At 42.0% G+C, this 22272-nt stretch overlaps 1 protein-coding gene across 1 annotated transcript; it reads right to left on the bottom strand.

The window, feature by feature from the left end:
• Nucleotides 1–5737: 5737 nt before the first annotated feature.
• On the bottom strand, nucleotides 5738–8144 carry LOC149994667 (galectin-10-like). Its single transcript, XM_090259082.1, has 2 exons — nucleotides 7668–8144; nucleotides 5738–5977 (listed from the first exon to the last, which is right to left on the bottom strand). Exons 1-2 carry the CDS (start codon nucleotides 7899–7901, stop codon nucleotides 5864–5866), a joined length of 348 nt encoding a protein of 115 aa, XP_090115208.1. The 5' UTR covers nucleotides 7902–8144; the 3' UTR covers nucleotides 5738–5863.
• Between the last annotated feature and the right edge of the window lie 14128 nt (nucleotides 8145–22272).

Genomic DNA, 22272 nt, shown 5'->3' with positions numbered 1-22272 from the left:
TAGAACAAATACTCCAAAAATTCATATGGAATGAAAAAAGACCCCAAATAGCAAAAGCAATCTTGAGACAGAAGAGCACAGCAGGAGGAATCACAATACCAGACATCAAACAATACTACAAAGCCATTGTGATCAAAACAGTCTGGTACTGGCTTAAGAACAGGCATATAGATCAGTGGAACAGAATAGAGAGTCCAGAAATAAACCCAGGCCTCTATGCTCGCCTAATATTTGATAAAGGAGGAAGGAACATAAAATGGAGTGAGAAGAGCCTCTTTAACAAATGGTGCTGGGAGAACTGGGCAGGGACCTGCAAAAAAATGAAACTAGATCACCAACTTACACCACACACGAGAATGAACTCAAGATTGATCAAAGACTTAAATGTGGACTTCCGGCCAAGATGGAGGCTTAGACGGACACGCTAGGTCTCCCTCTTCAACTATAGAGGAATACAACTACTTCAAAACAAAGGATAACTAGAAATTCCAGAAAATAAAACTACACGGAAGTCCAACATATGAAGTTATAAACCAACGGTGCCATTTGGGCAGGTAAGAGTTAAAGTGGGCAGTGCTGTTTGCGGTTGCACCCGGAGCGGCGGGCGGCGAGGAGTCCCGGTGGCCAAGCCCCTGGCGGTGCGCGACTCCGGAGCTAGGGAGAGTGGCTACGCAAGCCCCTGGTGGTGCGCGACCCCGGCGAGGAGTCCCGGTGGCCAAGCCCCTGGCGGTGCGCGACTCCGGAGCTGGGGAGAGTGGCTACGCAAGCCCCTGGCCGTGCGCGACCCCAGCGAGGAGTCCCGGTGGCCAAGTCCCTGGCGGTGCGCGACCCCGGAGAGGAGTCCCGGTGGCCAAGTCCCCGGCGGTGCGCGACTCCAGAGCTGGGGAGAGCGGCCGCCGCATCGCCTTGAACAGTGAGGCCCAGGGGGGCGGGAGGACGGATCCCGGTCTCCTACCTGAATAACTGTGTGAATCCATCTTGGACCCCCGCCCCCAAAGAAAGCACCACAGGGCTGCGAAATAGGTCGCGGACAAGCAGGCGCCGGTCGCTAATTTGTGACGCGTACACAGGCACTGCCCCCACAGCCAGCCCAAGAAAACAAAAAGCATCTGTCAAAATGAGGCAGGCAACTTTAGAAATACCGGTAACACAACTCACCAGGCAGCAGATAGAGAACTTGACAGATGAACAGATAAGAAACCTGTCAGAAGCTCAGTTCTGGGCCATTGTTATCAGGTGGCTTACAGAATTCACAAAAGAGCAGGAAAAAGATATGAAAGAAGGGAAAAACTTTCATAACGAAAGGAACAAAACCACATACGAGACAGAAGGTGAGGAATCCAGAGTTCATTTCAACAAACTGGAATATGGAGAAGGAACAAGCAGTCAACCAATGCAGCGAGAGGAAATAGGAAGCAACAACGAAAGGATCAGAAACCTCTGGGACAGCTATAAAAGGCCCAACATAAGAATCATTGGTTTGCCAGAGAACGAGGAAGATGAACTAGAACTTGAAAAATTGAGTGAAAATATAATAAAGGAGAACTTCCCAGACTTGGGAAAGGGAATAGACCTGCAGGTCCAGGAAGCAAGGAGAGTTCCCAAGAGACTGGACCCAGGGAGAACCACTCCAAGACACATTATAATCAAAATGTCAAAAATTAAAGATAAAGAGAGAATCTTAAAAGCAGCAAGAGAGAAGAAAAGAATTATGTACAAAGGGGTCCCAATTAGACTATCAGCTGACTTCTCAAGGGAAACCCTACAGGCAAGAAGAGACTGGCAAGAAATATTCAAAGTAATGAAAATCCAAAACCTACAACCACGAATACTCTATCCAGCGAAATTGTCATTCAGAATAGAAGGACAGAGAAAGTGTTTCCAGGACAAAATAAAACTGAAAGAGTTCATTAGATCCAAACCACTGTTATATGAGATGTTAAAGGGACTGGTTTAAAAAAAAAAAACAGAAGCTAGGGAGATGAAACAAAGGCAAACTAAATAGGCAACGAGAGGGAAAGAGGAACTGTGGGTACGGGAAGCATATTGGGGGGAGGTCAACAGGGAGGGGGAATGGGGAAAGGGAGGGAGATGATATAGGAATTGGGGATCAAGGTAGGAGGGAATGGAATAGACGGAGAGAGATTGGGAGGAACTGTATGCACAACTAATGGACATAATCTAAAAGGGGGGGACAACTGGAGGGAGGGGGGCCACCGGGTGGAGGGGAGCAGAGGGAAGGGAAATTGGCACAAATGTAATAATTTAATCAATAAAACACATTAAATCATTAAAAAAAAAAAAAAGACTTAAATGTAAGCCATGACACCATAAATGTCCTAGAGGAAAACATAGGCAGGAAAATTTCAGATATCCCACATAACAATAGTTTCACTGATACATCTCCTAAGGCAAGGGGAATAAAGGAAAAAATAAACAAATGGAACTACATCAAACTAAAGAGTTTCTGCTCAGCAAAAGAAAACATCAGCAAGATGAAAAGGAAACCAACCACATGGGAAAACATATTTGCCAATGACATCACAGACAGGGGACTGATCTCTAAAATATATAAAGAGCTTATACGACTCAACATCAAGAAAACAAACAACCCAATTAAAAAATGGGCAAAGGACCTGAACAAACACTTCTCCGAAGAGGATGTACATAAGGTCCATAGACACATGAAAAAATGCTCAACATCATTAGCCATCAGGGAGATGCAAATAAAAACCACAATGAGATACCACTTTACACCTGTCAGAATGGCCATCATCAACAAATCAACAAACAACGAGTGCTGGCGAGGATGTGGAGAAACGGGAACCCTACTGCACTGTTGGTGGGAATGCAGACTGGTGCAGCCACTATGGAAAACAGTATGGAATTACCTCAAAAAACTAAAAATGGAACTGCCTTTTGAACCAGAGATTCCACTGCTAAGATTATACCCAAAAAATCCTAAAACACTAATTCAAAAGAACTTATGCACCCCTATGTTCATAGCAGCACTGTTTACAATAGCTAAGTGCTGGAAACAGCCTAAGTGCCCATCTGTAGATGAGTGGATCAAAAAACTGTGGTACATTTACACAATGGAATATATGTAGCAGAAAGAAAGAAGGAACTCCTGCCATTTGCAATAACATGGATGGAACTAGAGAGAATTATGCTTAGTGAAATAAGCCAGGCAAAGAAAGAAAAATACCATATGATATCACCCAATACAGGAAACTAAAGAAAAACATAAACAAATGAGCTAAATAGGACAAAGAGCAGAATAGCAGTCAATAGGGAGGCGGGGGGAGGGAGAGAAGGGGGATAAGTAAAGGAAGGGTCTAGTCAAGGAACGGGTATAAATGACTCATGGACATGGACAATGGGGAGGGATATGATTGTGGGAGAAGGAGTGGGCTGGGTGGGGGAGAGAAATGGGGGGAAAATGGGACAACTGTAATTGAAAAACCAATAAAATAAAATAAAATAAAATGACAAGTGACTAGAGACGTAAAAAATAAAAAATATTTCTTGTTGAACTCTCTATGTCATATCTTAGCATCTGAGACATTATTACTGGTCACCATGGGCACAAAGCAATATCTCAGATAAAGATGAATGTAATAAGTCACGTGAAGTGAACTGAGTTGAAGAATATCATTCAAAGAAGGGCAATTATTGTGATAGCAGGGCCACCAGGTAAAGTTGTCTAATTTATTCAAATAAAATTACCACTAATCAAGCAAAAGGTAGAGGTAAAATCTGACTCACACTCTACTCAGCAAGCCAGGGACCCCAGGATAGTTTTCATTGATGTAGACCAAGAATTGGCTGATCCCCTAAAAATAAATTACAGGCTAGTGATGGGGTCCTATGATCCATTATCAAAATGCAGACATAACCAAGATGAAGACAGAGTAAATGAAAGAAGAAGATTGTGTGTAATCAAAACTCAAGAGTTTACAGATAATGAGGGGTACATTTCATTCCAGTATAACATGAAGCCCAGAAGAAAAGTCTGAAGAGTACCATTAGCACTGTGTTGCCACCTCAAGGTTTCTGGATGTTGGGTTGTTGGAAGGCTAAGGAAAGTATCGTTCAGTTAGTAAGGTTGGACTTGAAGCAGCGACTGTGGCCATGGACATGGTGAGAGATGATGTGATTGATGCCTGAGATAATGTTTGTGGACAAAGAGACTACTTCCGGAAGACTTTCTTAAATCTGCCTTATTCTGTCTTTAGGAAGAGTGCCTTCTAAGTAGTGTGTGGTTTACATGGCTCTTCAGATTTGCTAAGAAGCTGCTTATCAGAGTCCCTAGAGTTAACATTCTGCCACCTTGGCAAGGACTCAAAGAAACTGAGAGTGGAGGGTGGACTCTGTTCCTTCGAAAACAGTTCTGGAGAGAATGGTAGGTACGAGCTTGGCTGGTTTCCAGATATGATATGAACAAGTGACTACTATACACCTCCTGTTTCCCTTTCTTAAAATAAAGTTGGGGAGTGCATTTTTCTGTGTTTCATCATGTATGTTTGGCATGTATGAAGCAGGTATTTTCCACCTATAATACACTTACTGAGATGAACTGCACCTGAGAAGTTATACTCTGTTCACTTACGTGCACCAGTTCCTGGTTTAGTTGGCAAGATCCTGGACTTCAGTCCTGAGCTTGGTGCTATAATTGTATTACCCTTGGGAATTCCTTAGAGAGTGCATAGTGTGTTGGGTATGTGGGAAGTGTGAAAGTCTCTGGGATCTGAGAGTAGCCAGTCTCCTGGGATGACTTCCTATAAACCACAAGTCAACAGTCTCATGCCCTGGTGTAGTCTCCTCCACATGACTATGGCAATCTGTCTGACCCACTTTTGAACAATAGGATGTGATGAGAGTGACATTGCATGGCTTCAAGAGCTAGGTCTTATTACACCTTGCACCTGCTGCTTGATTCTTTACAAGGGCTCACTATGGTGAAAACCAGTCACCATTCATTAAGTCAAAAAACCATGAGACCTCTGTGATTTGAAGAGGTCGAAGACAGCCATGAAGGCCATGTAAGGAGAAGTAACCAGCAATCCCCCAGTTATTTCAGCCAGCTCAAGCAAAGTGTCAGCCATGAGAAAAGCATCCATCAGAAAATTCAACTTCCCACCACAATCTCATTAAGGCTTCATGATATGGTACCCGTACGAGTGCCATAAACCTGAAAAGCTGGGAGAGATAAAGATAAATTATTGTGTAAAAAACCCAGCATACTTTGGGGAAACTGGTATTCTGCCATGTTTCTCTGAGACAGTGTCAAAGTCAGAGTCTCATCACTGCATCCATGTGTAGAAATTGTTCTTGGTCCAACAATAAGTTTTATTCTCCTTGATTTAAAAGCATAGCAATTCATTAACAAACATGCCTCAGGCTTCTGCTCAGTAAATTGGACAAATCTTGCGATTGTTTGAATAATAAGAAAAAGAAATTGTTTAAGGTAAATCTTCTCAGTGTTTCAACTATTTCTTGATTAAAATCGGTTGTGCTGGTCTTGTCATATCTTTTCAGCCCATCTTACTCAAAGCCAGGAAATCTCAGACATTTCAGTGACCCTGTCCCTCACTCCTTGGGCCAGAGAAATACTTATCCTCTTTGACTCCTCAATGCCTCTCACAGTACTCTCACGCCCGTTTTAGTGATGACAGTTTACTCTTTCTTTTTTTCCCCTCTGAAGCAAGAAACAAATCTTGTTAGGTTTTCCATAGTTTTAATGACCAAGTGTGGGGGAAAGTTGAGGAGAACCCACAATGTTAGTGAGCTCTGGGTATCATGTGGCCATTTTGATGCAGGGATCCCCTAGACAAGGGGAGTCTGGTCACTCACATCTTCTCTACTCAACAGTCACTGAGGACAGGGAGACATCTCTCCACACCTGGATCATCTTCACAGATTCTGGTGGGAGTCGATGGGGGAAATCGAAACATTCACGGCCATTTACATATATCTGGAAGGCAAAATGTGTCAGAAGTACAGTATCCCACTGGACAACTTACCATCTTACTTTCCACTTATGCCCTATACACACTCCATCCACCCAGAAACTCCTAATCATGCTCTAAAACCCAGTAGATATGCTTCTTTTTATAGCCTACCTTTTGTGACTCTTTCAGACAGCTGCTCACTCTGTTTTCTGTGTTCTTCTCATCCCCACTGAGCTGATACCACTCTCCATTTCACTGTCTATGTTTTCATGGCCTTCCCTAGAGCCTAGAAGATTCTCATGGCCAGGAACTGTGTCTCCTGAGACTTGAGTCTCTGTGTCTTGCACAGAGCATCACAGGCTAAGTGTTTGATAAGTTTTCATTGAGTTCATTAGCTTCAATCCTGCTGAATTTACTGCCATTTCCTCCTGATGACCCCATTATTCCTTTCCGTAGCCCAGATTTGAAATCACAGAGGAAAAAATTAAAACTTGAGTGTTCTTAAAGAGGTGGAATTATGCATGTGGTTTAAAATGAGGATTTTAAAATCAGCTTAAAGTATAATAAAAGATGCATCACTTCAATCATAATGAGACATTAATTTTTGTTTCTCCGTTTGAAAAGTTCAGATTGTCTACACATATACTTCGTTGGTATGGCTTTGAAGAAACAGTCAACATTTTCAGGTCTTAATTTTTAAAAATTAAAATGCATACAAATTTTGGACCAGTTCTTCCATTTCTCTGAAACTGTCCTCGCAAATAAGTATTGGGAGGTTGATAATGACAAAAATGTGATAGACAATGCAGCATCATTCGTGCGAGCGAAGTATAAATACCACCGAAACGTGTACGAATCAGTGTCAAGTGAAATCTTTTTCATAATTCCTCAATTGAAATAGTATGGAAACATTAAATAATGTAGGGGCATCACAGAGAGAATAATTTCTCTCAATACATTCTTGCAATAGAAATAAACTCTAGTCCTCAATGTGTGATTTGTAGAAAAACATAACATTATTTGTTTACAAAAAATAAATGCAGATACGGATAGATGGTAGATGAAGAGAGATAGACAGACCTATAGAAGCATACAATGTCTCTGGAGCAGTGGTTCTCAACCTTCCTAATGCCGCGACCCTTTAATACAGTTCCTCATGTTGTGGTGACCCCCAACCATAACTAAAGCATAGTGATTAATCACGAAAACAATATGTAATTATGTATGTGTTTTCTGACGGTCTTAGGTGACCCCTGTGAAAGGGTCATTTGACCCCCAAAGGGGTCGCGACCCACAGGTTGAGAAGTGCTGCTCTGGAGGAACATAAAGAGACTAATACTCTTGCCCTGCAGAGAGGAACCAGAGTTTGGGAGTGTTGGAAAGACTTCGTTTTTGTCTAATTATAATTATTTATGTGCATTTTAAAGCAATTTTTCTACATGAAAATTGAATGAATAGCAGCATAGGTAGAAAAGACCTCTGTGAGTGAAGACGGGAAATTCTCTACCACAGGGGAAATAGCATGTGAGCTCATCTTGACCCTGGTTCGATCTGGGAAAAGACGTGAGCATGGCAGTATGAGCAGAGGGTGCTCTGAGATTAAAGGGGCAAGAGATGAACTCTGAATGACTCTAGGGGACAGGCCAGGGAGAGCTGTATCGTCCTCGGACAGCCCTTAGAACCCAGGTGGTGGATGTTCCTGGGCACACTCACCTGGTACATATTTTGCAGCACCTTGATGCGCAGTTCAAATGATTGGCCCTCCACAAAAGGCATACAAAGGTGTTTCATCTCAGATTGCCAGTCCCCACACTGACGGGTGTTTATCACCACACAGTGGCCAAAGTACACACGGAAATATAAGGCGATGTCTGACTTCTCTTGAGTTCCAGTGTGGAAATCCACCTGTAGTTCTGGGTTCATGCTGAAGGGCAAAGCACACAGCATGTTGAGCAGAACCCTTCCTCATGGGGCCCACATTCGACACACACATACACATTTTTCCCAGCTAAGCCATGGTCAAAGGAAGACCTTCCTGGGGGATATTGTAGTACTTAACCCTGTGGGGCTGCTTCATTGCATCCTGCCCAGGGTGATGAGACGCCTTGTCTCTTAGACCATGACTCGAAGTGAGCAGCAGTCACTGACCTGGAGCTACTTGTTAATGCCCTGAAAATACTATGCCCCTTGATAATGAGCCACAGCTCCAATGCCTGACAGACCCCAGCCCTCAGACTCCAACACCTGCCTACAAGTCCGGACACCATATGAGTCTCCAGAGCCTGCACCTGCATTGTGCTGCCATCATGCCAATTGCATATTTGAATATCTCTCATGCATGAAGTGACCCGCGAAGCTTCAATAATCTCACTTCTCCTTCACCTCCCCACCACGGGCTATAGAGTACTCACCAGAAAGACATGGCTGGTGCCCCATTGATGGTCACTGAAGAACCAATACTCAAGGAAGAAAGTTTTGTGTATGGGACCTACCATGGGAGATGAGAGTGGATGAGAGTCTGACCAAGGCCAAGTGTGTTGTTTCCTCATACAACACCCAGTGGGTAAGCAGGTTAGACATCAAAGGACAAACTCTGAGGACCCCTTTCCTCCCACCTCACCACAGGCAGGTCCCTGTGTCCTTGAACAGACGAGAGGGTTGTAGGTAACAGCAAGGGTTCAAGAGCCAGGTGTCCTGGATTCTAATGCTTATTCTGCCTCTGACTAGCAGTGAGATCTTAGGTCCTATCTTAAACTGCCCCTGCCTCAGTTTCCTCAGTACGACCATTATAAAAAACAACTACTTTGTAAAGTGTTCTCAGGAATAGCTGAACCAATGATGTAAAACTTTTAGCCTGGCCAATGGCATGTATAAGGTGTATACAAGGGTGACCAATCAGAAAAAGAGGGCCCTGTCTAGAGTACTTCCCTGACACATTTTGTATATGAAATTGTAAAGACAAAGCTTTAGGATGTAAAAATAAAAAAATATAAAGATTCACTCCAATATAAAAGTTGTTTAAAGAGGGAAATAATGGGGAAGGAGACCCCTCTATGTGGGGTATCTATGCATCAGGATTCTCAAGGGCATGAATGTTATTTCAGAAACATGTACCAGTGCCTGAGGACACAGTCAGTACCTGCAGAGAGGACCTGAAACAGGAAAGTAACTAGATAGAATCTACAAGTTGTTCACCGATATGTACTGTGGGCTTTCCCTGAACCGAAGCTGATTTTGTCCCTTCTGACTTGAGGTGATCCATTCTCTGAAACCGAGCTTCCCAACAGCCTTCCCCAGAGGGCCAGGGTCTGCTCGCTCTCACCCTGTAGAACAAGGAAGGACTGGCTGGGGGAGGAGACCGGAGGCAGGAACGTGGGGGTAGGGGTTCATTCTGTGCCAACCCAGACAGGAGATCCAGTGCTTCGACAGTCTGAGTTTATCTTTCCCTTCCCTTCTTGAGAAGAGGCATCTGAGGACTCACTCATTCTGCTCTCATTAATGTTCAGAGAGGAGTCTTAGGAAACCCGTTATCCTCAACTGCCAGTTCTGCCAACCAGAATCCACACTGAGAGACATGGAAAGACCTACTGTTACTTAAACAGTCACTATGATCAATATATAGGGGAGAACCCTCACGAGCTGACAGAGCCGCACACATAGTCACAGTTCAAACCCAATCATAGATTATCACATACACACACATAGAATCACACACAGACATGGAGCTCACTGTGTCACGAATACCTCCCAACACTCCCACTCACGTGACACATGCAGTTACTCAACAGCTGCACTCACACACACACATTCAGAGTCATGAAGACAAATGTGCAACCACATCCCTTGGAACCATGCATACATTCTCACCCCTGCCGACTGTCTTCTTCCTGCACAACGGCACAGTGTCTCAGCAGAGTTCACCTCAGTCTGACACCAACAAATGCTAGCATTGGATTATACTGGCCCAGGGTCAACGCATGATTCCTCATGAGGATTCCATCGTCGTACCCCGGGGTCTCTCTCATCCACCCTTTCACAACCCCTAGTAAACATTCCAAATATTTTCATCTTATACAACCTCACACTCTTTCCTCCTTCCTTTACGGGACCTGGGATCATTCAAGGCTGTGACTTTTCCACTCACCTGTACTACTGCCATTGTTGTGTCTTCTGCTGGACAGCTCTTTCAAATTGCGTCTATTTCTGTGTGTGACCTCCACAAGTTGCAGATTATAAATGATTCCTGGTAGCCCCACCCTCTGGCTTCTTTTCAGGTTGCTAAGCCTCTTCTAGCAAGATTTTCACCAAGTAAGCAGGGGTGGGGTGTCAGAAATGGAATCAATCAACACGATGCGTTTGGACCTCTCCTTGAGCAGGAGGCATCTGTGATGCAGTAGAAGCTTCAGTGAGGAAATTTTGGGTGAGGAAAGTGCAGGAAAAGTGCACAAATAAGGGTGATGGAGTGAGTGGGTGAGTGGCTCTAAAATCCAGCCTACATGCTTTTCACCAAGTATTTACCTCCCAGTGCTGAACCCACCCTAGAGGTACACATTTTTTACCTTGAGCAATGGCAAAGAACTGGTGGTCCTGGAGGTAAGGATTCTCTTCCAGAGTTCCTGGGAGAACATGGAAATTGATTCTCAGCACACCTGGAGACAGACATAGAGAAAGTCTTCGTGTCTTCTTTATTTCCCAGCAGGACCCTTTGCCCTGTCAATGCCAACTGCACATTGTTCTCTGACACACCCGGACTCCAGCTACACCTTCTTATGTCTCCCTGGGTATCTACTACATGCATCCAAATCACAGACCCTGATTCTCCTCTAGGTTCAGGGAGAAATGTGAGATCCTTGAATTCTCCTCTTGGATTTGTGTGTTCTTTGGATCCAGGGCTGTCTGAGGACAGGTACAAGTACAGGTGACAGAATTTCAGCCATATTTCAGTCTTTACCTGGAGTGGAGGACTGAGGACCCTCTTCAAGTTCAAAACCCAAATTAGAAATTCAAAACTGAAACATATTCAGTGTAATCACTATTGACACAAATAATGTTTTCATTACCTGAACACTCAACAATTGATTAATTTCATCCACTGAGGCTTCTTTTTTTCTGTGGCTCTGAAGGGATTACGAAGAGAGGTTTTTAGCCTTGGGGGAGTGCATTTTCAGGCACTCAGGGTCTCTGCATAGCAGCTGTCCAAGAGCATCCTCTCCAACGTTGTTCTCAATGATGCCTATGCCCTTGAAAATTGTCAAGAAGTTTTATTCTTTTTTTTTTTAATGTCTTTTTTTTTTTTTTTTGGTTTTTCAATTACAGTTGTCCCCTTTTCCCCTAATTTCTCTCCCCCACCCAACCCACCCCCTCTCCCGCAATCATATCCCTCCCCGTTGTCCATGTCCATGAGTCTTTTATATGGGTTCTTAGGAAGTTTTATTCTTTATGTGATAGCCATAAGGTACTTGCTTTTGTGTGTTCTATTCTTTCTTGGTTTATTTGTTTAGATAGGGGAATGAAGTTCTGAAAGCAACATAATGTCATAAGCTGAAAAGCTGAAAATGTTCTTCAGTTTTACTCTGCAAAATGTGGCCTCATGTGGTATTTGTGTGGGTTTTGATAACCGAAAGAGAGAATAGCTCTAAGTAAATATAGCCTTTAGGTGATTGTAAGAAAGATCCTTCTTGTATTGGGCAATTCATTGTGTTCATTGTTCATTATTATTAAGTCTGGGATTTTTTTCTGCAGTCTTCCATGAAGAAATCATGACTGGTGGGATGGGTGGGGATGATTCTTTCCTGTTTCAGATTCTATAGTCACAGCAGGGACATGTTCATAGGTGAGGTCACTCAAAGCTTTTCCTGCACCAAGTGAAAACCTAACTAGAAAAGCCATAAAATTGTTTCTTTTCACCCCATCCTACTGCCAGAACAAAGAAAAAAGCAAAGCGTAGGACCTGCATCAAGATATAAAGATTCTTGTCTTGCTCTGACAAGCATAGTTAAGTTGGTAGAGCATCAACCCACAAAGCAAAAGTTTGCTGGTTCAATTCTTGGGACAACTGTAACAACATAATCAATAAAATATACTTTAAAAAATGGAAGAAAAGAATAAATAAAAAATAGTTAAATCAGAACGTTTTCCAATATTAAGATTCCCAAATGGTATAGTAACTTGTAAAAATACATAGAATACAATCTTTATCATAGTTTCTTGTGATTAAATAACCTCACAATGGCTCTGGAAAACTACATGTGAAACTATCAGCATGGTTCCTTTGGGTAAAAGAAGATATAGATTTAAAATTTTCTGAATGATAAAAAATTTAAATAACTTATCAATTTTGTTTCTGAAAGTTTTGCTTCTAGCATAGAGACATCAAATCATTTGAGACTGCTCGTCCTTCTCTCCTTCATTTCTTCCTTCCAGAGAATCTAGTGGTTCAACTTTACTATAAGAACCTGAGTTGACCACTTCTCATGACCTGCTAGTCCATGAGGGTAGACATTTTGTCTGTTGTGTTTGCTACTAACTCTTTATTTAATAAGTAAATGCATTTTTCTACAACTCCTTCTGGAATATAAACACAGCACTTCTCAGAAATCAGCAGTGATTTTACCAAAGAAGTATCTATAGACTGTGTGTGTCCTCTGCATCTACTCACGGTTTAATGACTCCAAGGCAAAATGAAACAAAAGCATGTTGTCAGCTGGGTTTCAAAGTTCAGGTAGTATCATAAAAAACTTAAAGTATAATAAGTATAAACAGACATAATCCTATAAAACTCACCCCCCATGTCACGTCATTATTTTACATGAAGTCCCAGATACCCAATAATTTCCACAAATATTTCAATATGTATCTCTGAAGGATTAGGATGGCCTTTTTAAAAAATCCACAACTACAGCATCTTTATTGCGCTGAAGAATTAAAGATGATTTCTTTATATCAACAACTTCAATTGTCCTTTACAAGATTACAAAGGGTCCTAATATTTGAGAGGGGGGGGATAGTTAATTTTTACGAACCAGGGGTATGGACTTGGGGGGGATTGCTGGGGGAGGGGGGTGCTGGGTGGAGGGGAGCAAGGGGGACAAAATTGGAACTGTTGTAACAATATAATCAATAAAAAACATTAAAAAATAAAATAAAATAAAATTAAATTAAAAAAAAACAACTTCAATCAGTATTCACATTTCCAATGGTCTCAAACAAGTGTCATAACAATTTTAAGTTTGTTCAGTTGCTTTTAAACTATAATAAGTTCCCTCTCCATCTTTTCTTTTCTTCACATTTTTTTTTGTTGAAGAAATATGTGAAAGGTGTGAGAAAACACATTAAATACATGTTGACATATGAAAAAATAAAAAATAAAAGAAATTGAATTCCAGTTGTGTTTCTGGCAGATAGAATATGTTAAGGTTACTTGTTCAGATGGCTAGCATTTTACTAATAGCTGTGGAGAAGGTACTTAAGATTTTTCATTTCCTTAAGTCCCAAACAACTTTCTCCCTTTAGTTTTTCTTCTGATAAGAATTGCCCTCTTGCATTTCAGAGAGGATCCTAAAGAAGACCAGGCAGGACATTTACATCTCACGGCACAGAGAAAGAACGCATGTACCTCCAGGAAGGTCTTTTGATTTCTAAGGTCAGAATTTTAATCACCATAAGCCTTTTGAAATAAATAGGGGTGCTTTGGGATTGGTAAAAAGGATAGGTAGACTATGAATGTTTTCTAGAGCTACATTTCTCATTCTGTAAAGATTTGTAAAATAAGAAAAATTACTTTTAATTTCTCAATGAATTGGGTTACAGCATAAATGATATTGAGTAGCTGGTCTGCCCATATGACTATATGATGTTGCTTTTGCTTTTTAATATAGAGGAGAAGATTGTCAAATAAGATGAAAATAGAAAGGTCTGGATTTAGACTTTTTTGTTATTGGAGTGTTTCTACTTCTGTTACCAAGCAAAAGAGGGTTCTTTCACGTGGCGCCTTGGTGTAAAACCCAACAACTAGTGTTGAGGAAAACAGGTCTTTATTTACAATATTCCAACCTGGGGAGGGCAGTGAGCACTTCAACTCAGGGCCCTGTTCTCCCATGGGACCTAGCACTTCCCTTGCTCCCCAAAAGGTTAGAAGCCAAAGTTATGCCCCATTCCTTATCTGTCAGCTCTCTCCTTCAGGATCTGGGCTACAATGTCATCAGCCTCCTTATAATAGTCCAGGAAAGCATGAGCCACATTGCACTGGATTATGGTGAGGTCCAGGTTTAACAAAGTCCTTTCTGCTTGTCACGAGTTCCAAAGTCCAAAAGTCAGCACGATAAAGCAGCAGCGTGCCAGCTGCGGGTGGGCTTTTTTACTAGCCCAGGCCGCTGGGCCTCCCTTTCTTTCTCTCAGACTGCATGGCTCCTTGCCCTTTCAAAACCACATGGCTTCCCCTGCTAATGGCTGCCATCTTATTTTTAAATTTCTCACTGTTGCCTGTGATGCAGTGGGCATGGTAACCCGTTCTGACCATTTGCAGAACCTTACTCAGGTTCCCTAAGCTTCTTTGTCATCATTCTCTGGTCAAAACCCCTTCCCCCTCTTTGGCAGCTTGGAAGGCCATGGGCCATTTGCATAATTAAGACGCTAGCTACCCGCCATAAATATGCGAAGGCATCTTTTAGGGAAAATGGCTGTGCTCCATTGAGTCCCATCCCCCACTTCCCAAACCATGGGCTGTGGGGAATTTTGGGGACCCCTTTGTTTCCTCACCCTGTAACACTTCCAGTAACGCTACTGGGTTTTCACTATGGAGATCAGAGAAATTCCCCTGGTGCTTCCAACAGATGGGGGAGTGCTCATAGCAAAATATGTGCAGAGCTCTCTGTGCTCCTTAACAAGACCTACGCACAAGGTAAAATATTTACATTTCCAATGACTTTTCTCTTTTTTTTTTCTTATTAATTGAGGTATAATATTATATCAATTCCAGGCCAGGAGTCTTACCTAGTGTATTTACTTTTGCATTCCCATTTGTTAGAAATATGCCTTGCTTATAATATATACTTCACAATTATTTTATAACCATTTGTTTAATGTCTTCTCTTCTTTAAAAATAAAAAATATATAGCATTTACCAAAGTCAGCAGTGGTTTTTACTACTTAAGAAATCTCAGTTAAGTATTACTTCAGAATCTTTGTGATTTTATGACCTAAGGAAAACAGGAATTAGAAAGATCTCAAGTTCTGATTAAAAGTTGACTCAGCATAAGAAAATATAATCTCTGGTGAACACATGCTGTAAATATCTTCTTCGTTCTTGATGTAAACTGTACTCAGCACCTGTGACAACCCTTGCTGTATTGCCAAACCAGGAGGGAATATTTTTAAAACCACATAAAAAATGTGTAATACATAAAGGCTTTGAACAAAATTATAAAAAGATTGTGCAAGAGAAAAATTGGCAAAATATATAAGTAGACCAGTTCCCAGAATTAACAATTCTATCAGTTGTGCAACTATGCTTAATCTCACTAGGAAGACTAAATTGCAAATAATAAGTGATGATGATTACCTCATTTTCTAGAGAAGTGACTAATATGTTATGTGAGGATTAGGATGAAGAAATAAAATGGAACCACTACAGTGAAGTTGCTGAATTACAAACATAAAGGCAGCTGTTAAAGAGCAAATAATTCTATTCTTGTTTTCATTAGGCTGGGAACTTAAACTTTTGAACTTTCCAGTTCTCCATTATTGCCTAGATATACATCAAACCTCCAGGTAGCCATCTGATTACCCCCAGAAAAAGTAAGAAAAAAATGTTCAAGTATCCAGACCAAGTAACATCCACTCTCCAAAACACCGGTCGTCTAGAAAATTACCATCTCAAACCTATCCATAGCCTAAACACAGAGTTGATTCTTTTAAAAAAATGTACTTGTTATTAACAAACACGCATGGCATTTCTTTCTTTTTCAGAACAGTCTGGGTATTGCCTAGTTATGTTTCTGGTCTGCAAGTCCTAAGGTTCTTGAGTAAATCTTTATTGCTTATTTCTAAGCAAAGCTCCCTGACTTACTCTGAGTATGCTTAACATATATTTATTAGGTTGTTCATACAAGGAGGGTGTGATAAATAGCACAGGCTTCTTGGCGGTATTTTTGAAGAAACAATTAAAATTTAAATGATCATATAGCTCACCACCTTTGAGGCAAAGAATGTATGTGGAAAGTTAGAAAAAATAGCAGAAGGAGGGCAAATATGTATTAAGACTTAGAGGATTATTTGCTGGATTTGAACTGAGAATGGGTAAGGGAGAAAATCAGAAAAATGGCAGCCTTAATGTCTTCAACAGCTGTGTAGAAGTAATTTACAATGAATAGAGGGGGACAAAAACTTTTGGTGAAGAGATCAAAAATTGTTTCACATGTTAACTTAAAATCTTAATCACATGGTACAAATGCATGTTTTCAAATATATGAGCAGGAGATTCGGAAGATGGCTGCCAAGTAGGTGCAAGCCCAGCCCACTTGCTTGTGCCCCGAGCACGGGTTTTAGACTGATCTTCTGACCAGTGACCTGAACAATCAATGGAATCTCAACTGATAGCAGTTCTGAAGCCAAGGAGTACAGAGGATGCTTTGCACCGTTTGGTAAGAGATTTTATAAGTTGGGGAAATGCCCTGTGTGAGGTGCCTGCAGCAGGGGAGAGATTAGACAAAAAATGCAGCTCAGTGGCTCTCTCTCCCCTCCTGGAGCGGGCCCTGGTCCCACACAGGGAAACCCCCCCAACACTGACTGGGAGAGGCTTGGAAGGATATACAAAGTCTGGGAGACTTAGGCTCCACACACACAGGGGGCAGCATGTCCATAGCTGCTGCGCCAACTGGGAGAGTGCCAGAGAGAAACTATCTCTAAAACTGCGGGAGGCACGGGCAGGCTGCGGTCAGCCCTGACCGAGAGAGACTCTGTGCTTTCTGAGGAGGTGGAGCACATGAAGACTGGCCCAGGGCTTGGTGCTGCAGTGTGGGTGCCACACAGAGACTCTTAAAACAGGAGCTGAGGCGAGACTTGGCAGGGACCCTGTGCACATGTGCAGTGGCTCTGCGAACAAAGACACCAGAGTAGAAGTGCAGTATGATCCCACTAGAGCCCAGTTACACAGGAAGAACAAAAAGTGTCACACTGAAGGGACTGTGGGTCCTGACCCGGCATCACTGATGAGCAGAGGGCTGTGTAGAGCCCAGAGTTCAGGCCTGGCTCCCTGTAAGAGTGGCAGGCTGGGGACTGGACGGCCAGGAGCTGAGCAACTGAGATTGGCTGCAGCCAGGCAGCTCCCCCCACACGCAGGAGTGCCCGACCCCCACCTGCGGGATTGCAGGCTCTGCAGACCAGTGAGGCCAGGTTCAGGAGCCCCCTGCTGGGTGCTTATCCACTGGAGAAAGAAGGAAAATCTCTGAAAGGGCACTGTTCTCCAGATAGTAGGAGCTACACTGTTCCTCGGGCCTTGATCCTGAGAAACCAGTGGAGCAGAGATTAGAGACAGGTGCCACAAGGGGTGACCAGGGCCCCACCCAGCCTCAGCTCATATACAGAGCTGCTGTTTGCACAAAGCAGGAAAAAGCTGCTCCTTTTACACAGATTGGCCCCTCACAGAAAATGGACAGGTAATTCACCAGGAGCTATACATTATTGGAAGTGATCTTGGGACAGACCAAGACCAGTGGCGAAGGGGTGGGGAAACACTCCTACCATCTTCCCTGAAAATGCACCAGAGGCCCCCTCTGGAGGCAGGTGAAGTGGTACTGGCAGTGCTCTTGGGCATTAGATGAACACGCCTGGGCCTTGTGCCGATGGAAAGCCCGTGGGACAGAAGAGTGGGGACCAGCCAAGCCTGAAGAAGACAGCCACAGACAGTGGATCGCTTGTAGTCTCAAACAGGCTGCCTAGGGTTATACTAGGACACCATGTGACATTACTTGGGGTGGTGGATCCAGACATATAAGACAGTGGCAAACGCTAGGCTGTGCTGAGACAAATTCCACCATGGTCTTCTTCATTATTTGTGTTATGTTTTCTCCTGCATAGCTTTTTAATATTTTTCTTGTTCTTCTAGTTTTTTTCCTTTTACCTGTATTTCACTTTTTTTAAGTTCATTTCAAATTGTAAATTTTACTCCTCCCTTTTCTCACTCCATCTTCCCTTCTTCCTTCCTCTTCTTATTTAAGTATATTTTATTGATTATGCTGTTACAGTTATCCCAATTTTCTTCACTTTTGCCCTCCTCCGCTCAGTACCCCCTTCTCTCCAGCAATCTCCCACCTTAGTTCATGTCTGTGGGTCATGCATGTAATTTTTTGGCTTCTCTGTTTATTATAGTATTTTTAACATTCCCCTGTCTGTTTTGTATCTATCAATTATCACTGGAAACACAAATTTCATTGAGTTAGATCTGACACTTGCTTTTTACTAACTTTTGGCATCTGAATCCAAAAATGACCCCAGCGTTTCTCTATCACATAAACTTTTTTTTTCTTTTTTTTAATGTTTTTTATTGATTATATTGTTACAACAGTTCCAATTTTCTCCCCCTTGTTCCCCTCCACCCAGCACCTCCCTCCCCCAGCAATCCCCCCCAAGTCCATACCCCTGGTTCGTAAAAATTAACTATCCCCCCCCTCTCAAATATTAGGACCCTTTGTAATCTTGTAAAGGACAATGGGCGAAGGTCTCAAGCTCCTCTAGCTGCTTCAAGCTGGACATGGTCGTCGTCCTACCTACCCTTGGGTCCAGAAAATCCTAATAAGAGTGGGGGTGTGGAGGGGAGGGTGGCCTTCCCACATGGGGAAGGATCGTGCAGACTCCAGGTCAGTTGGCTGCCTCCGGTCAACGGCGTGCTTGGTTTAACAGGCTGGTGTCCTTGTTGTGTTCTGAGGGCAACAGATTTGGCGAAAAGGGTTAAAAGACACCATTCAATCCATAACTACTAGATGACAAAAGGCAGGGATTAATTTTTCAATGTTCCATATTAGGGAAAAAAAAAAAAAAGGCTTCTTTGTAAGAAGGTGTGCTAGGCACATCTCGCCTGTCCAAAACCCTTTTGCCCATTATACTTAGTTTGGGCTGAGGTAAATAGTTTAGGTTTTTCCCCCTCTCAGACCTCTGGGCCTTTTCTGTCCAAGCCATTAGGATAGAAAAGAGAAACCCGTTTTAAAGTGAAGCCCACAGACCACCCCATTCTTCCCCAACCCAGCCATTTAGTTCAGCCAAACCGTTGAGTCTCAGGAGGCAGCGCTGCAGAGAGGATTAAGTGAGGCTTATGCGTACAGATAATCACTCAGGTAATGCGATCATAGGCTTATGTCCTTTGAAAACAAAAAACACGTGTTAATTTATGTAACATAACCCGCAAACAAGTCTCTAAATCTGGAGAAGAAACTTTTAAGACGGTTAGTTGCCCTGTTTTATACTCTACTACTGATATTGTGATTTTCCTTGAATAATAATTTTTCTCCCTAAGGTTACCCTCCTTGTCTTTAAAGGGACTACATTAAGTCCATTTTTAATTTATCCTGTTCTTTTGCATAAACATAACAAGAGCAGCAAATGATCACTTATGATCTTTAGTTCTGCTTTGCTGGAACTTAACCAAGGAATATTTGGGGTGACCTTCAGTCTGTTCTTCAGGGCACAGAAGCTGTGCTACATATCTGGCATTCATCCTTGCCTGTACACACCTGTTTTTTCCAAGTCTTTCTGGTCTTTCCTTGTGCCTTAAGGTCCCTTCTAGCCATCTTTCAGGAAAACAACCTTCGTTCCTTCCCTGGAAAGATTGCTGTGGACCGCACAACCAACCATGGTACCAGGCCTTTTATCTCACGGGCTTTTATTACCTTTGAAAGTCATTCCCAGTTCCTCAGGGCTTTCTGGTAACAATCTGAGCCCAAGTATGTTTCCTTTAGGCTTGACATTCCAGTCAAAGACTTGGTCAAAAAAAAAAAAAAAAAAAAAAAAAAAGAACCTCTGTTGACAACTGGTCTTATTAGTTCTATGCAAAGGAACTTATGTCATTACTTACTTGTTTAGAATGCCAAACTCCGGAGGGATCAAATAGGGAGAAAAATATACAACGTGAAGGAAAATCTTTGTCCTAATATTCACTGAACTGGCATTTCCATTCTTCATATTTTCATTTTTTCCCCCACTAAAAAATTTTGGTTTGTTTTTCCATTACAGTTGTCTCACTTTTTTAGCCCTCTTGTTTCCCTGCACCCTGTCCCTCCCCTCCCCCACATTTAGTCCCCACTCAGTTGCACCTGTCTGTGGGTCATTCATATATATATATATTTTTTAACTTGACCCATCCCCTTACACCTTTCTTTTCCTCCCCCCCGCCCCCCTTGTTACTGTTAGTCTACTTCTTGTTTACATATCTCTGGTTCAATTTTGCTCATTTGTTTGTGTTGTTCATTAGTTTCCTGTAATAGGTGACAGCATAAGGTATTTTTCTTTTGTTGCCTGGCTTATTTCACTAAGCATAATTTTCTCTAGTTCCATCCATGTTGTTGCAAACGGTAGAAGTTCCTTCTTTCTTTCTGCTACATAGAATTCCATTGTGTAAATGTACCACAGTTTTTTGATCCACTCATCTACAGATGGGCACTTAGGTTGTTTCCAGCACTTGGCTATTGTAAATAGTGCTGCTATGAACATTGGAGTGCATAGGTTCTTTTGAATTGGTGTTTCGGGATTTTTTGGATATAATCCTAGCAATGGAATTGCTGGTTCAAAAGGCAGTTCCATTTTTAGTTTTTTAAGGAAATTCCAAACTGTTTTCCACAGTGGCTGCACCAATCTGCATTCCCACCAGCAATGCACCAGGGTTCCCGTTTCTCCGCATCCTCTCCAGCACAAGTTGTTTGTTGATTTGTTGATGATTGCCATTCTGACTGGTGTGAGGTGGTATCTCATTGTGGTTTTAATTTGCATCTCTCTGATGGCTAGTGATGTTGAGCATACTTTCATATGTCTATGGGCCCTCTGTATGTCTTCTTTGGAGAAGTGTTTGTTCAGGTCCTTTGCCCATTTTTTAATTGGGTTGTCTGTCTTCTTGGTGTCGAGTCGTATGAGTTCTTTATATATTTTGGAGATCAATCCCTTGTCTGAGATGTCATTGGCGAATATATTTTCCCATATGGTTGGTTTCCTTTGCATCTTGCTGATGTTTTCTTTAGCTGAGCAGAAACTTTTTAGTTTGATGTAGTCCCATTTGTTTATTCTTTCCTTTATTTCCCTTGCCTTAGGAGATATATCAGTGAAAATGTTGCTACGTGGGATATCTGAAATTTTCCTGCCTATTTTTTCCTCTAGGACTTTTATGGTGTCACGGCTTACATTTAAGTCTTTGATCCATTTTGAGTTTATTCTGGTGTATGGTGTGAGCTGGTGGTCTAGTTTCATTTTTTTGCATGTCCCTGTCCAGTTCTCCCAACACCATTTGTTGAAGAGGCTCTTTTCACTCCATTTGATGTTCTTTCCCCCTTTGTCAAATATTAGTTGACCATATGAACCTGGGCTTATTTCTGGGCTCTCTATTCTGTTCCATTGATCTATATGTCTGTTTTTATGCCAGTACCAGACTGTTTTGATTACCGTGGCCTTGTAGTATAGTTTGATATCGGGTATTGTGATTCCTCCTACTGTGTTCTGCCTCAAAATTGCTGTGTCTATTCGGGCTCTTTTTTGGTTCCATATAAATTTTTGAAGTATTTGTTCTAGGTCTGTGAGATATGTTGCTGGTATTTTAATAGGGATTGCATTGAATCTATAAATTGCTTTGGGTAGTATGGACATTTTAATGATGTTGATTCTTCCCATCCATGAGCATGGTATACACTTCCATTTATTTGTATCTTCTTTAATTTCTTTCTTCAGTGTTATGTAGTTTTCTGTGTACAGGTCTTTTACCTCTTTGGTTAAGTTTATTCCTAGGTATTTTATTTTTCTTGTTGCTATGGTAAATGGGGTTTTTCTTTCAGTTTCTATCTCTGAGTTTTTATTGTTGGTGTATAAAAATGCCTTCGATTTCTTAATATCGACTTTGTATCCTGCTATTTTGCCGAATTCACTTATTAGATTGAGTAGTTTTTTTGTGGAGTCTAAAGGATTTTCTATGTACACTATCATGTCATCTGCAAATAATGACAGTTTTACTTCCTCTTTTCCAATTTGGATGCCTTTTATTTCTCTTTCTTGTCTGATTGCTGTGGCTAGAACTTCCAAGACTATGTTGAATAGGAGTGGAGAGAGCGGACATCCTTGTCTTGTTCCT

The sequence above is a fragment of the Furipterus horrens genome, unplaced genomic scaffold (genome assembly GCF_987537825.1).
Source record: "Furipterus horrens unplaced genomic scaffold, mFurHor1.1.pri manual_scaffold_13, whole genome shotgun sequence".
Classification (NCBI taxonomy): Eukaryota; Metazoa; Chordata; class Mammalia; order Chiroptera; family Furipteridae; genus Furipterus; species Furipterus horrens.
This window is presented reverse-complemented; position numbering and strand designations above follow the sequence as displayed.